Source organism: Zingiber officinale, chromosome 6B (genome assembly GCF_018446385.1).
Source record: "Zingiber officinale cultivar Zhangliang chromosome 6B, Zo_v1.1, whole genome shotgun sequence".
Taxonomy (NCBI): Eukaryota; Viridiplantae; Streptophyta; class Magnoliopsida; order Zingiberales; family Zingiberaceae; genus Zingiber; species Zingiber officinale.
Genome location: NC_055996.1, coordinates 111,437,606 through 111,454,722, shown reverse-complemented (window position 1 = coordinate 111,454,722; position 17,117 = coordinate 111,437,606). Strand labels below are relative to the sequence as shown.

The following is a 17,117-nucleotide window of genomic DNA, read 5'->3' as shown; positions in this document are numbered from 1 at the left end:
TAAATTCGAACAATAACTAACATCAAACAAATAATGAACTGTGGAAATCAAACAAAATGCGACTAATCGTTCAAAAAATTGTAAAAAGTGAAGAAACTTACTATTTTTCAAGGTGACTGGTTGGAAGCAACGAGATCGGACTAATAAGAGGCTTAATGCAAGGTGAAGAAACTTCGACTATCTGTTTCGTCACCTACTTCAATCTCCTTGTCGGAGTGTTTGGTCGGTCGGTAAATCTCAGTGTTTAGGATTTTACATGATCGTCAGTAGGGATTGTCTATGGATTTGTTTGGTTAGGGTTTTTCGGATGGAGATTGTGTTTGACGAAGAAATAGGGGATAGGTAAAGTAATTAATGACGGTAAATTTGTAAATTGATATATCAGGGAGTGAAAAAGAAATTTTAGGGAGTATAAAATAAGAATGACTCATATGGGGAGCGGACATAAAAACATATATGCGGTTAGGGATTTTTCACTAAGTCTCCCCTCCTATATTCATTCCTGTAGCATGATGATTCCCATGACGACTAACAAACCTCAAAGAGCTCATTGGGATTCCCAGCTAAGCCACTTTGATTTCAATATAGTGGAGAAAAAAAATAAATGCGAGAATAAAGGTTAGAGGGAGTATGAGAGAACCCCTATTAGAATATCCATATTAATTTCCTTATTACTATATCAAAAATTTAAGGTAAATAACTCATTTTATTAAATCGAGATAATTATTTTTTACTACACACTATATCAACTACCTTACAATTTCCATCATCCTTAATTTTTTATTCTTTTCTTTTTTTTCTTTTATTTTTTATTATTATATTTATGAAATGAGTGGAAGGAAAGAGATTAAAAAAATTAGCGGAAGGGGAGAAATTAAAAAGAAATATTATTTTATTTTTAGAGTAGAGGTTTTATTCTCTAAATTTAGATAATTACTATTTATCAAATTTAAATTTAGGAAATGAATAGGGTAACTGATATAAAATTTTTTTTAACTATTTTATCTAAAATTTAAAATAAAATTTTTGAATAAGATAATTGATATGAATGTTCTTACTATCATCTTATATAGGTAAGGAGAGAAAACTTCATTAATAACACTTTAATATCTTATTAAAAGGTGTTATTAGTAACCGTTGTATTATTTAATATTGGTAACCGCGTCAATAGTTCGGTGAGCCAATAAGTCAGGAAGTTGATGAGTTGGCAACTCGAGATATCAGGAACTTAGCTGGATTGGTTCGGCTCGATCCGTCAGAGATAGTTGAGATACCACATGGAGAATATGTTCACCGAGCCTGGAGCGCGCCACGTGATATTCCTAGATTGACCAAATCTTAACCCTTACCACATGACTTATTAACCGGATAGAGGACTCACCATGAACCTTACTTGCCTCCCCCATCACAAATGTTATTTGAATTGAGAGAAATTTAACACTAAACTATAATTTGTCATGCATGCTGTGAAGTTAAATTTTATCATATAAAAATTTATTGATATCTTCATTTTATTCAAATAAAAAAGAACTTGATTGAATAGATTTGCTTGATCCGGTGATTTTGGGACAGAGGGGGGAAAATGAATAAATAAAGAAAAATTATTTTACAAGTTCAAAATGTTTTTTTTTTTTTGAAAAAAATATTTTAATTTATTTTTTTGGTAGGTAGTTAATCGATTGAGCCAAGACACAACTCGTCAATAAGGGAATCGTGTCGTGTTGCCCCCAGGGCGTAGCGCAGACGGTGGACGCATGGTATCTCTGGTGTAATGGTCAGGGGTCGATTCTCAGGAACTGACGACCTAGGGTTTACCCCGTCATGCGTCTATGACCTGTGTACCTGCATGAACCTCCCTCCATATCCGTGGGGCCGGTACTAAGGAGGCCGCTAAGATAACGGATCTACCTTTATAAGGGAATCGTGTCATCCTCCGATTCGTTTCATCACTACGGTTTGGGGTTTCCATACCCTACGCCTCGCTGCTGATCCCATTTGCCTGCCTCCCGCTTCAACCATCTCCTCTTCCTCCTCTTCGTGCTTCTTGTGGGGTTTACATCCTGCTCAGTATTAATGGTGATTTACCCGGGACCAGGGGACCGCTAGGGTGGCGGTTCCACTTTTTTTTTTTTTTTTTTTTTTTTTGTGCCATTGTGGGTTTACATCCTTATTAACGGCTAATTTTCGGTGGGTTTAGGCGTCCGTAGTTCGTCTAAGGACTCGATTAGGGCATCAGAAACTCGATTGCTTGACGAAACCCTTTCGTCGTGAGAAAATTGAAGCTGAAATCGCTCCCTCTGATTACAATCTCTTCTGGGGAGATGGTCCGGCTGAGAGAGGTGTATATGGGTCATCGATGACGTGGTGCTGTAAGATCTAATGATGTCCTACCACGGCGGGAGTTGCGTCGGCGATGGTCATCTGCGGATGCAATTCGAGCGGGAGCAGGACATTGAGCTACACGATGACACCAACGACCATAGATCTGATGGTTCTTCCAGGTGCGTAAACCTGAAGTCAGATTTCCATGTTCTGTTGGTCTGTCTTTCTTGCAAGTCAATGTGATGCAGCTACGTTATACTTGGCATTTTATTGCAAATGAAGTAACAATGTAAGCTCTAGAATTTCAATCGATGCATGTCGGTGGGAAAGTGAACAGTCTGGGGCTCATGGGCTATGACTGTTTTGTTTCTGTTCTGTACTGAACTTGCTTGGTCAGATGCCTTCGATGCGGCATCAACGCGAATGCAACACCGCATATGCGCCGTGGACCTGATGGACCAAGGACCCTTTTTAATGCATGTGGCATTTCTTGGACAAAGGTACAGCTAAACTTTTTGTTTCTTCCTTTTAGGTGTTGTTAGTTTGTGCTCTAATATCATGAAACATAGTTAAAATTATATATTAAATAACGCAAATCATAAATGTATTGTATTTTCCGTAGCAAATAGTAACACTTGTATATGGTGGATCTCATTAACATAAGTCAAAAATATATTCTTCTATTTACAAATTCAAAAGGTGGTAGTATCGCATAAAACAAAATAATATTATTGTATGCAATGAAGGATACTTAGGGCCATGATGTCATCAGATCTGTCTGAATCACAACCTCAAACATGATATAGTAACTACTCATAGATAAGTCAGCGTTCAAACTGATGCTTGAATGTTCTTAAGAGGACTTTAAAACAATCTGCCCAATATGCTAGGGTAAATAGTCAAGGATTGCAATTCAAACATGACAGATGGGAATTGAAATGTGAATGGTATAAATAGATAAAGTGGATGTGATTTTTCAACATGGCTTGATAGATTTGCAACTTGAGTATTAACAGTTAAGGCTGCACAAATGATAACTGAAACTGAGAATAGAAGCTGGATACATGTCCTTAATGTAGATGCATATGAATTTGCTTTAGTTGGCAGATTAGAGCCTCCACTCTTCATCTGAATTGTTGAAGCAAAGTGAATAGGAAACTGACAATATATGTTAGTGCTTCAATATATTGAAGCAACTTGTAGGATCTATTGATATGATAGTGAGAGAAAATTAGCATATGATATTGAAGCCTGAAACAACATAAAATTAAGATGAGGTGTTGACTACTTGAAGTTGAAATGCTCATCAAGCCACGGCCAAATCCACATTCAAGGAATTTGAAAAGAAAGCTATATTTTTTTTTATGAAATACAAACTCTACTTTAGATAAAACGAAGCTAAAGATTAAGAAGTAAATAAATATTGGAAACTATGAATTAAAAATAATCTACGTTCAGAATTTCTCAAAAGTAATTATGGCCGACACGTTTATCTTGCCTAGATCCCTTCTTCCTTCTTTTGTTATGACTGATGTACGCTTCAAGCTCCTGAATGTTATGATATAATAGGATATTGAGGAGTTTTTGTGAATGTCCAGGAATTCACCATTTTGTTTGATTGATTATCTCAGCTATTTGGGTTCACTATGTTGATTGATGTTGTCTAATCTTATCCAATCCTAGGCACTTGACTGGCAGTTTATGATAAATCAAATCTTCTAGTCACATAGATTCACCCAAGGTGATGTCAAGGTGCCCATAAGGTCACTTCATTCCATGTTATGGGAAAATTATTAGGATCTTATTTTATGTAGGTAGTCCACGCTACATCAAGTTAGATTATCATTATTGTCATTTTACATCCACATCCCCAAGGTTTGCATAACTATGGAGTCCTATTCTAGTTACAATAAGGTCCTCAACAAAAGCTAATCCGAATCAGTAGCTGGTGTTAATTCCTCTACCAATCTTCTTAAACAGGGATACTCCATTTCGGCATTGGCAGCAATTAATTCCACAAATTCTTCACATTTTGATGGGATTAATTCCACAAATTGTTCTTGCTTCCCACCACCTTCGCTTGCAAAAGGGTTGGTCCATTTATCAGAAGAAGGATAGGTATCCCATTGCGGCTGCTGTTGGGTAGTGATTGTGGATAAATATTGTATATAGTTCAGATAAGAATGTTCAGATTCCTCATAATCAAGAGTAGGGTCCATGGACCGTGGTACAGAGGCTCCTGGGCTTGTATCCACTGCATGGTCTTGCTCAAAATTATTTTGGATTGATTTATTCTGAACAAGACAGCTGCTGATTCCCTTGATAACAGAAGGGAAAATATGTCTTGGGTTGTGAAATGCCTAGGACTCTGCGAAGTAGATGCTTGATTTTGTGTAGGTCTATTAATAGGAGGATCAGTTGACCCGAATCCTTTGCTGTCTCGTTCTATATAATTAAGATGAGGTACTTCATATACTTCTGGAACAACTATTTTTTCAAGTATTAGCTGTGCAATCTTTTGCTCTTGAGAAATATAAAGTGGGAGGTTAGTTCTATTAAATAAGATAATTTGTACTTCACCTCGGTAGTCGGAGTCAATAACACCTGCTCCTACTTCTACACCAGTTTTCCATGCCATGCCTGAACGAGATGCCTTCCATAATATCCATAGGGAATTTCAATTCTTAGTCCAGTATGAATTAAGTCTCAACCATATGGTTCGATGACTATTGCATGACTAGCTGATATATCTAGGCCAACAGATCATTCGGTTTGCCTTGTGGGCGTAACTGCATATGGAGAGATTTTGTTAACTAGAATATGAGGTTCTGTTGTTGAGGAATACCTTTCACTTGGCGTATCTTCTATTTGTTTTGGATTATTGTCTTCCTCATCACCCCAACCAGATGGAGGGGGAAGTTCTAAATCAAAAGGAATCTTCGGGATATCATAATTGACATAATAATCAAACTTTCCGCTTGGTTGCCCCAGAGTATCCCATCTTCCCGTTTTGCATTTTGAATTCTGCTTTCCCTTATAGACCTCATTATTTTCTTCATAATATTCTTCTGTCGTTCCATCATAGTTCATAAAGACTCCAGGTTGAGTTTCTATAAGAACCGCCAAAGTCTCATATACTTCTTCATCTTTATTATTGTAATTTGGTGCTTCTGATGGTTGTGCAGCAGTATAATTGCTGAAACTTAATGAGATTCGTCCGTCCATCATTGTCTGGCTATTCACTTCTGCAGGTTGCATTGGTATAGAGATCTGGGTTGGATTTATGACCCAATTTAGTCCCTGCAGGTTTCTTATGGAAAATCTTCTTCCAGGAAGAGCATTTACCCCATGAGAGGTCAAATAATCCACTACTCCCTGCACTTCATAAACAAACCCAACATTAGGTGTATTAGAAAGTCTACCAACCATTCCCCTGGTGACTATCAGGTTTGCTTCACTATTTTGCCAGGCCTCATATCCTCGTGCAAGGTGAGCACGATAAGGTAAGTAGGGTAACATGCTTGTGTATGTATGTATGATGTTACATTTAACTGGATTAGCCTGTCTCCTTTCCATCCTTCCAATCTCGGTATATTTAAAGACTAAAAAAAAACATATTGAACATCCTTCCTATCTCTTAGCATTGTGACTTGTATTTTGCTTCTTTTGTAGTAATTTTTCACTCCAGTCTCATGAAGTTTGTCTATGTCAACATTTGGTTGTTGGTTGTTGGGACCTGTGATCTATTTTCTGTGGATTTACTTGTTTCTTCTGATCTTCTTTCATCTCATGATGTTATTATTTTAGCTGATGGACCATTATAGAGTTTATACAAACAGGGGAAAATGAGGAGAATGATTAATTCAAATGGCCCTGTGGATGAGGTTGCGGTAGCTAAGTTGGTGCCGAAAATTGACATGGAATTTGAAAGTGAAGAAAAAGCATATGAATTTTACAATAAGCATGCGGGACATATAGGTTTTAGTGAGGAAAAGTTCATCAGGTAAATCATCTGAAAATATTACTAGGTCTAGAACCTTTGTTTGCTCGAGACAAGGTTTCCGTAAGGACAAAAAGGAAGCTAAGGAAGTCAAGAGACCCAGACCAGAGAGCCCTGCACGAATGACAATTAAAATGACTTCAAATGGTAAATACCGAGTTAGAGAATTTATAGCAGACCACAATCACCAACAAGCACCTCCTTCAACAACCCACATGTTAAGGTCTCAACGAATAACGATTGAACTTCAGACCGCTGAAGCACATTTTTCTGATGATTCTGGAGCCACTTCCAAATCTACCAACGAGACTGTACCAAGGCCAATTGGTGGCCCTAGAAATGCTAGCTTTCTTCCTGCAGATTACAAAAATAATCTCCAATCAAAACGCATGAAGGCCATGCAGATGGGTGATGCTGGAGCTTTGTTGAAGTATATTCAGAGCATGCAGCTTGATGATCCCTCTTTTTTCTATGCCATTCTGGTTGATGAGGATGATAGGTTAACTAACATTTTCTGGGCAGATGCAAAATCTAGAATAGACTTCAACTACTTTGGTGATGTTGTGTGCTTGGACATGACTTACAAAATAAATGGATATGGTAGGCATTTGGTACCGTTCCTTGGAGCTAATCATCATAAACAAACAAGTATCTTTGGTGCAGCATTGATGTATGATGAATCACTAGAATCTTTCATATGGTTATTTGAGACATTCAAAATTGGGATGCGTGGAAAGCAATCAAAGACAATATTGACGGATCAATCTATCACAATTATTAATGCGATAGCTATGGTGTGGCCAGGAACAATTTATCGCCAATGTGTATGGCATGCCCACCAGAATGCTGTTAAGCATCTTAATCATGTATTCCTAGGTTCAAAAACTTTTTCAAAGGATTTTAGTAAGTATCTATGACTACGAGGAAGAGGGAGAGTTTTTATTAGCTTGGAGTACAATGCTAGAGAAATATGACTTAAGAAATAATGAATGGTTAGCCAAATTTATTGAGGATAAAGAAAAATGGGCACCTCATCGTATGCACAACAGCAGGCTTTCCTTGGCATAAATCAATTTAATCAAGTAATTTTTGAAAAAAATTAAAGATTTATTTTGCAGAAGTTGATAGGATTAGACCTCCCTTTTTGTAACTTACGTTTTTTTTTACTAAATTACAGGATTCATCAGCGTCCAATTTTCATCAGCATGCATTCCATGCTATTCCTCAATTAAATCTGGTAACATCTATGGTTTAAATCATGGATTTGAATTTCAACTGCTGTTCTGTCTCGGTAGATGTATCGACCCAAAATGTGTGGGGGCCAATAAATGATCGGCAGCAGAGACACCTAATATTTTTGTGCATCACCTAATACATGGCCATTCAGGAGATATTGAGTTCAATATGTGCGATAAAAATTTGATACAATCAAATACAGATATACAAATCTTCTTTTTTGAGCATGGATGGTAAAAGTATTACAGAATACCAATGGTAAAAAAATAAAAAATAAAAAAAATAAAAATAGTTCGGTGCACGAAGCTTCCGTCATGCGGGGTCTCGGGGAAGGATCCATTGTACGTAATCTTATCTTGTTTTTTACAAAAAGTTATTTTTAAGATTCGAATCCATGATCTTTTGATAACTTGATAATAATTTTATCATTGTGCCAAGACTCTCTTTCAATACCAATGGTAAAACAAAACATAATAATTACTGAAATCAAATCTTTAGAGAGAATCTTTGATGATTCCTAAACTGAAGAGATCCACCACTTGCATGCTACTAAATTATAAAAACCATGTCCAAGGGTAAGAAATTAATTCTCATTTTCAAGTTTCAAATATAAGTCCCTTGGAAGTTGCAATTTTGTAGTGAGAAACTTTTCAAATATTTGTTTAGATCAATATTGAAAGAAATGAGATGAACTCACCATCAAGCTGCAATTTAAAAGTAAATATAAGTTTATGGATAATAATTGCAAATTTAATGAAACTGGTAGTGTCCTCCATTTATTACATGTGTGCTATCTGTTTTGGAATTTTTTGCTCCGAAATTTCTTCCAAAATGCTTATTGTTGTTGGCTAACATCATAATATCCATAAGCTTATGTTAATTTAGTAGTGTGGAAATATGAATCACGAAAGCTCAATGTTACAATATGATTGAAGCACTCATAGAAGTTTGTTGATTCATTGATGAGAATATATAAACAATTATTCATCAAAAACACAACTATAGGTCTCTACTGCAAATGTCATAATGCTTTTTTCCTAGGTCAGTGGAAAATATGCTATTGTTGGGTGCTGTTTCTGGAAGAGATAGTTGAATCTTCTTTTGATGTCATTTTTAGGGATATGCAGCTGCTGCAGATATGCACGCACAACCATTTCTTGGAAGTTCCCATTTGAATAATCAGACAAGTGATCGAGGCCATTGAGACATTATATTCTTCAACAGCTCGGTCATTATGAAATTATGTAAATCCAGGCATCTGCAAACCCCCTATCGATATCAACTGGCATATCCCTTGTACCACTAAGTCCCCTCTTAAACATCTCAATTTTTCACATTAATCAACTTATGTTAGCTTCCAGATGGAGATGCAAAAGCTACTCCCTTTGGAAATATGTAAACCTCCTAAATTATGGTAGCTGTTCCTGTCATGGCGGAGGCTAACATGTTAGCTTGTGTTCATTTTCTATTGAATAGTTAGCCTAGGCTCAAAATCATGTATCATAACTTGCTCTTTTTTGTCGTTAATCTAGTTCATAGAGTTGTAAATTGTCGGGTTCAGTACAGTCATAATTTCCAGTATCTTCCTGGTCAGCCAATTTGCTTTATTATAGGAATTGAATGTTCTATTCTTGATGATCTAGTGTCAATGATTTTTTTATATATAAAAAAAATCTGGTAAAAGAAAGGGGAAAATAAAGGAGAAAAAAAATCGATGCACTGTGTGCATGAGTGAATAGCTAATTGTAATAGGATTAAAACTGGTGTTTGATGGACGATATATCATAGTTTCTGTATGCATTGATAATACTAATAAAAACTAATTTATTTAAAATTATAGTTTTACTTTTTTTTTATTAATATCTATTTTCTCCACTAAATTATTACGAATTCATGCCTTTTAATTTTATTGTAATGGAATGCAAGTACATCGAATTAATTTTATTCTAAAACTTCAACAAATTTTATAGTCTAATGCTACTAACTAATTCTTATCCTTTACTTTCCAGAAAATAAAGTAGAATTATATGAATTATTATTATTATTATTTTTCTCTTTTTTGTTTCATTACTCTTTCCATATTTTTACTATTATCTAATATTATGTATATGCGTTTTTAAACCTACAAATCTTTAATAAGTACCAATATGGGTTTCATGTGCATGAAAACCATTAAGATGATTTTGTCAAACCACGTTAATTGTCTAAAATATCTACTTAATCCAATTGGATTTTGCTTTCTTATTTATTTAAGCAAATGGTATTTAAGCAATCAAATAAATTTAAAAAGGAAAAAATATAAGTATTTTAAATAAAAAATTGAAGAAAAAACTGTTTGAGAATTAATTTCTGACCACAGGAAGATTTTCACATTTTTTTTACTGAATGTGAAAAAAAAATATTTCCAAACGTTTTGTTTGGTCTGTTTTCATCCTACGGTCATACAGTAACGCCGGAGAGGGATAATTTCTCAAATATATATACACTCTTTGTATTGACAAGATCTTAAAACTTAAAAGAAAGAATATATATATATATATATATAACAAAATTTATTTAAAACTAGTAAAAAAATATTCAAAGGCTTTGAGAAGGATCCAACGGTACTTTCCAGCTTGAAACTTGACGGTTAAAGATTTTTCATAATAAAAATATTTTTTTTTTAAATTTTCCATGTACTGATAGAATCTGATTTTAAGATCTGAGTTAAAAGTTATTTTAAAGTTCATACTGAATTGATCTTTCATCGTACTGCCAACATTAAATTAATGAGTTCAAAAATAAATAAGACCGTAAATTGAGTCAACTTAAAGCCGAGTTTAAAATAAATTAATTCGTATTTAAATTTGACTTAATTTTTTTTTAGTTTGAGTTTATTTAGATTCATTTAACATTGTAAAAACAGAGGCCACACAACTATGTTATTATTATTATTATTTTTTTTGAAAAGCGAAAGCGCCAATCGTATTCGATAACAATTCAATAAAGTATCTTGCCGACAAGAACGATATAAGTGGTCCTCAAAACATGGATGACACCATCTATTTTGGCCAATGCTGCTGCGGCAATAGATCTTTAGAATCTGTGCATCAGATAAGGAGGGAGATAAAGATGCGAAGCTCTCATTGGGCAGCTCAATCCGCCAGCTTATCTCAGCCATCCATGACTAAAAAATCTAACAGAACCAGCGGCCAGAGTACAATCCTGCTTTCTGACCACACAATGCCTTCGCCGTTGACTACAACGCATGCAGGAGCCACCATCGCCGCCGCTAAAACATCTCCCCTCCAGAAAACTCGTCGCCGGTGCTCCACCGGATTAACTCTTCCGTCCAGAATGGCCACAGCTGCAATGCAAGCATCTGCGGCCGCTCTCCGGCCATTCAGCTCCAGATCGAGATTCTTGACAGGGGGATCCCCCAGAAAACTACCACCGCAGAGAGTATTATATTCACCGCCAAATGCTCGCCATCTTCCACCTTCAAGGTGGAAGCCATCAAGCCAAGAAGGGTGAATGGATCCCTGGCCTTACCTCCCCGGGCTATCTAGCTCTGCGGAAGGTGAGATTTATATATCCTCTGACATGTAATTACTAGCTAGTTTGCGTCATCGATCTCTTGCTCGGCGATTGATTAATTAATGGACTAAAACTCTAAAAGTAAATTCACAGTTTGCCAGGTGAGAATGGGTTCGACCCCCTTGGACTGGCGGAGGACCCGGAGAACCTCAGGTGGTTCGTGTAGGCGGAGTTCGTCAACGGGCGCTGGGCCATGCTCGGCGTGGACGGGATGCTGCTTCCGGAGGTCTTGCCCAAGATCAGCATCATAAATGCGCCGCCGTGGTACGACGCCGGCAAGGCCGAGTACTTCGTCTCCTACTCCACGCTCTTCGTCATCGAGTTCATTCTCTTCCACTACGAGGAGATCAGAAGGTGGCAGGAGATCAAGAACCCCGGCAGCATCAACCAAGATCCGATCTTCAAAAACTACAGCTTGCCGCCAAATGAAGTCGGCTACTCCGGACCCCCTTAACTTTGCTCCCGCGCTCGAGTCCAAGGAGAAGGAACTCGTAAACGGCAATTAATTAAATCACCCTTAAACTAATTAATGAGATTATTCATGTTCATAATTAAGGCACACATGTTTAATTAAGCTAAGTTATGCGTTGGCGTTGTTCTGCAGGGAGACTGGCAATGTTGGCCTTCTTGGGTTTTATTATATATCCAACATAATGTGACGGGCAAAGGGCCATTTGAGAACCTTCTGCAGCACCTTTCGGACCCATGGCACAACACGATCATCCAAACCTTCCAGGGATAAGATTGATTGATTAGACACTAGTGTAACAATAATTTGATTGTGGCTTTAGTTAAGTAATACGTGAAGAAAGCATTCATGTATAGTATTGAACATTAGTTGATGATGCTACTGAAGTTCTGGAGATCTTTCTGTTTTAGTTGGCCATGATCCATGTTTGTTGAAGTTTACTGACACTAGCCAGATCTCCAGGCTGGTTTCTGTACTTTATTAGTGGAAAAGGAAATTATTGTATTAGCATTATTTTATGCATAGGCACACTTTTTTTGGCTATTATGGTCATATTTGTCATACCCGTATTCTCTTTATGATGTGCAAAAACAATTATAATCCTAATTTACCTATTCAATCGCTTCTAACCAAGCCATGTACGATCCTACAATACTAACACCCAGAAATAATGAATGGCAATTTATGACAGGGTCATATTTTCATCAAACTATATATATATATATATAATTAAATATAAAATAAAAGGTTGTTCTGCAGTGCCAGTGTACTGCATGTCCTAAAGAAACACTGCAACTTCTCTTTTCTTTACATGAATACCTCAACTGCTTTGCTCTGCTCTCACTCATGTACTTTTGTAGCAGAAAACTCATGGTTGAACGGAAGGTACAGGAGTCACGAGTCAATGTAGTTAGGTACTCTGCTGCTATGCTGTACTTCGCGACGGTGTGAACTGGTCTCTGCGAACCAATCCTCCGCTTTCTGGGTTTGTGTGATGCAATGAAGCTGCAGAACCATAGATTATATTATTATTATAGCATGCATCACACGGACCAATCTACGCTATCTGTTTCTCCATTATTATTTAGCCTAGCCAGAATCAAAATTTAGTTGGCTCATTGTTTGTCTTATGCTCTTTCAGTTTCTTTGGCAGACAAAAAATCGTCAAAAGCATCCACCAGTTACCAGTAACATGCGAAAGAGTTCAGTCTTTAGTAATTGACAAAAAGAAAACATTGAATTGTTAACTGAAAGTGTACAGTGTTATTGTATGATATTCAGTATAGAAGGTCAATTTCTTCTTTTTTTTTTCTGAAAATACTCTAGAAGGAGTTGCATGTACTCTAAAACTTTGAATAAGCTAATTCTCAGTAACAAGTTGCAAATGCCAGTGTAAATAAAGCTTAAATAAGAATCAGTGAGACTTGAGAGAGCAAAACGGGAAAGAATATGAGAATCAAGACTGGCTTTTTCATCAGAATTTACCTATTGCAATATTTCGATAACTATGTTGCTAAGATCGATCATCAGACTAATGGCAGCTAAAGATTACCAAAACAGTATTTATTATTTGAAACAGGTTTAGGAGAATTAGGAGGAATTTTCCTAAACTACTACAAGTAATGAAAGTGTGAATAGAATAGACACCAGAACAGAAAGTAATCTTAAAGCATCCCAAATTCAATGAACTTATTCAAGAGGGAAAATCAGTTTACAATTATTCAAACCTTTGAAAAACTTCAAAGATCAAACAATGTCAAATAGAATTCCAGTTTAAGCAAAACAAAATAGCTTGAGCTAATATGATGGCAGATAACTACATAGAAAATTATAAAATCCATCAATGAATTCTAATTAGAATCAGTGTCAAAATAAAAAGAAAGCTCATCTTGCCGCCGTCTTTTGCCCAACAACACCTCCCATCCATATTAAAGCAATATCAAGACTTTAATTATTCCAAAGATTTTTCAACTTATTAACCATATTTTATCTAGCATGATGGCATATCTGACCAATGGTTGATGTGAGTCCCAAATCTGAAATAAATTATCAGGTGACGAAGTACACAAGAAAATCAGGTGTTATACAAGCAAGAGAGATGATCTATTGAACCTTCAGCTGTATAGAGTTTCAGAAAATCCAGTTATTACCATTCGAACAGAATCAGTACTTTTCTCCCATGAACATGGCTTTACACATGGCTCATAGAGATGGCCAGATCTTCCATGGAATTCAGATCACTCAGCAGCCCATCACAGCACAATTATAAACGAAGCTGCCTGAATGCTTGCTGGCAATCAATTGCCATTCCGGTGGTCCTCCATTTGGAATCCATGAATTCAGTTCAATCATCCCTCCTCCATGAGAACCTTTTGTCCCACCGATCACTATTAGCCATTCTCCACAGGCTCGAAACGCAAGCCCCCATCCATTCATTGAGAATGAGCTTTCAGGCAATCTTCCCAAAACTATCCATTTATTATTTACTTTGTCGTACTTCCTCAAATCCTTATCGGCATAATGAGCTGCATAAAGTTCATTATTCACCACAGCTACAAGTGGAGGTGCACCTCTGGCTCCATTGAGTCCGGCAGACATGTTAGGGATTAGCCTCCAAGAACCTCTCTTGAAATCATACTCTTCTCCACATGTAAGAATCTTTGTGTTATTAGCCATGCCGCCAATGACATAAAAGTTGCCATCCATGAAAACCCCCGAGCACATCTTTCTCGCTTGGTTCATACTAGGTAAGGTCTCCCAGGTATGCGTGCGAGAATTGTAAAGCTCTGCAGAGCTCAAGATATCACCCTTAGCATTGGTTCCCCCAGCTATTACAGCTTTCTCTCCGAGGCTAGCAGATCCAAACAAGCACCTAGGTGAGTTCATAACCACACCAGGAGACCAGGAGTTAGTCAAAAAACTGTATCGTAGTACAATATGGGAATTCACCTCTTTTCCGAAAACAAGGAGCTCAGTGCCCACCGCCAGGGACTCCTTATCAGAGCACATGAAGCTCTCTGTAGGAGGCATCTTAGGAACGGAAATCCAGCGCCCACGGTATGGATCATAACCCTCCCACTCAAGGACATTACAGGAGAAATAGACCCAGTGCTCAACAATACCCATCTTGCAGCGTAGCTGGTAGAGTTCCCCGCTATGAATCAACGAATGGAACATTCGGTTGACTGATGCAACAGCACCATACTCGGATCGAGAAAGATGAAGAAAGCAGCTAATTATGAGCTCCCTGCCAAGCCGGTTGATGCTTGAATCAAAAGAGTACTCCCCATATCTTGCTTGGCTATCCAATTTGCGGAGAGACAGATCCATATCTTTGATCTCAGGGGTACTAGGATGCTGTGGCGACTTGTTTCTTTTGACTTTATCTTCGAGGTCTCGTTCTTCAGGCTCTTGAACTTGAAGATCCTCATCCAAATGACGTTTTTTCTTGTCTGATGATTCAAGGAAATGGTACTCCATGGAAATGCCAAGTGGATTCTTGCACACGGCAGCTTCGGAATGCCCTCGTTATCAAACGGCAGGGACCTTCTAACATCTCTCGGAAGCCTGAAATCTCCAATTAGTCACCTCCGATATCTCCTCCTCCTTGTTTCATAATAATATGAGACTCACGATGAACACCAAAATGAAAGTAAGAAAAAACAACAGGGGGGAAATTAGTTCTTTATACAATCTTCCGTGAAATGTAGCCTAAAACCGGATAAGAACAAAAGAGAAAAGCCATCAAATTCCATTTTTGTGTGTTCTTGACTGTTCATTAAAAGCATCGAATAACCGATTTGGAAGACGAAAAACGCAAACCTTGTAAGTAAAAAAAAAAAAAAAGGGAAAATAAGAGAGAAATTAGATTACAACCTCAGAAGAAAAGATTTCCATCTCTGAAAATAGACAACGAGCACAAAGAAAACACTAAAAAAAAAGAGAAACTTTTATCATCTTTGCCGCATAAATTCTTCGGATTCCATTCCTGGAGATCGAAGACTGACCAAAAAAAATCCAACTTTTGTGTATCCCTCTGCGTTTTTTTCCTCGTTTTCCAGACACAGAAAAAAAAACTAAAAGGATTTTCAAATGCAAAGAGTTTCAAGAGATCTGGAGATGGAGATCTCGAAGGGACAGTAAGAAGCTACAGATCGATTTGGAGAATGAGGAGAAGGGCTCCGACGAATTCGAGCAAAGAAGGCACTTTCTTGGGGATTAAACCTCTCTCTCTCTCTCTCCCCACCCCTATTCTTGAGTTGTGTCCCTCGCTCGCCTCCGTTTACCGTCTCTTAAGCTCTTCTTCCGGTACTCGAGCTTTTGTAGCTCTTGCTTTCTCTACTTTCTACCAAATTTAATCGCCTTTTTAATCAAAAAATATTTCGATTATCTATTAATAACTCAATTTAATAGATTTATTCCAAATAAGGGAAGTTGTCGTCTTCTACTTGTTACGGTTGGAAAAATTGACCATCTTCTTCAATTATAATAATCTCATCTCCTCTTCCAGCTACTTCTAACTATTTCGGCATTAATAATTTTAAATACATATTGTTTTATCTGGTACTTAATTTCACAATTAATATTTTTTTTAAAAAAAATATTAATTAAATTCTTTCGCGGAATAAGATCTCGAGGTAGGTTCGCCGCAGGAACAGTATATCAGACAACGTGCCCAGCACGTGCATTCCATTTATTATCGAAAAAATGGGTAAATAAATTGGGTGTCCAAGTGTTGTCAGTTCCACTGGGGTTATTTAATCGGGGGGAGAAATTATTGTGAAATGGGAAAAAAAACAAGATTCTTCCTGCGACTGTGCGGGTGGCCCCGGGAGCGCGAGACGGATGCAGCCGTCGGCAGTGCATTGGCGGGTCGACGTGAAAGGCTGCTGATGGGGGACAAGACGGCGTTAAATATTTATAGAAATGATAAATGTCAAACTTTTGAAATGATGGGTTCCATAAAAGCGCGTTAAGTGATAGGATTAGTTGGCGGACTGTCCGTCCAGCTGAAAAGATGGAATTTGCATGCGTTGGAATTGGGAAATTGCTTGTAAATTATAAAGGCGTGTTGGATTGAGCGAGTCCGGACTCCGTCGGATAGCCGCCGATGTGCAAAATGTGCCATAAATAGGGTTTGAGGAAATAGGGTTTGACGTCTATTTCTGAAAACCGCAAATTTCAATGTTCAAAATTCGACCGGTCAAAAAAAAAATATAATATAAAATATTTTATTTAATATATATCATTTTAATTAATACATTTCAATAAAAAAAATAAATATAAAATATTTCTTTTTTATCTGTTAGATTTTGATCATTTAATATTATCCTTCGTAGTACGAAGACAAGTGAATCGGTGATACTGGCCTAAGTGAGTCAGATATTAGAACTAATTAGACAGGATGAAAATTAATTTAAGTTAAGGAAACTAGTTGAGTTAGTTAAACTAGTTAATTTGGGCAGAAATAATGAAAAATATGTGTCGAGTCAACCTAATTAAGCATATTATGAG

General features: G+C 37.0%; 1 protein-coding gene and 2 pseudogenes across 1 annotated transcript; 2 read left to right on the top strand and 1 right to left on the bottom strand.

The window, feature by feature from the left end:
• Positions 1 to 2,382: 2,382 nt before the first annotated feature.
• Positions 2,383 to 8,762, top strand: LOC121991373 (annotated as a pseudogene).
• Positions 8,763 to 10,581: 1,819 nt separating this feature from the next.
• On the top strand, positions 10,582 to 12,144 carry LOC121988925 (annotated as a pseudogene).
• Positions 12,145 to 12,312: 168 nt separating this feature from the next.
• Positions 12,313 to 15,935, bottom strand: LOC121988924 (F-box/kelch-repeat protein SKIP11-like). The gene is made up of 2 exons (XM_042542655.1): positions 13,754 to 15,935; positions 12,313 to 12,608 (listed from the first exon to the last, which is right to left on the bottom strand). Exon 1 carries the CDS (start codon positions 15,081 to 15,083, stop codon positions 13,845 to 13,847), a length of 1,239 nt encoding a protein of 412 aa, XP_042398589.1. The 5' UTR covers positions 15,084 to 15,935; the 3' UTR covers positions 12,313 to 12,608; positions 13,754 to 13,844.
• Positions 15,936 to 17,117: the final 1,182 nt, after the last annotated feature.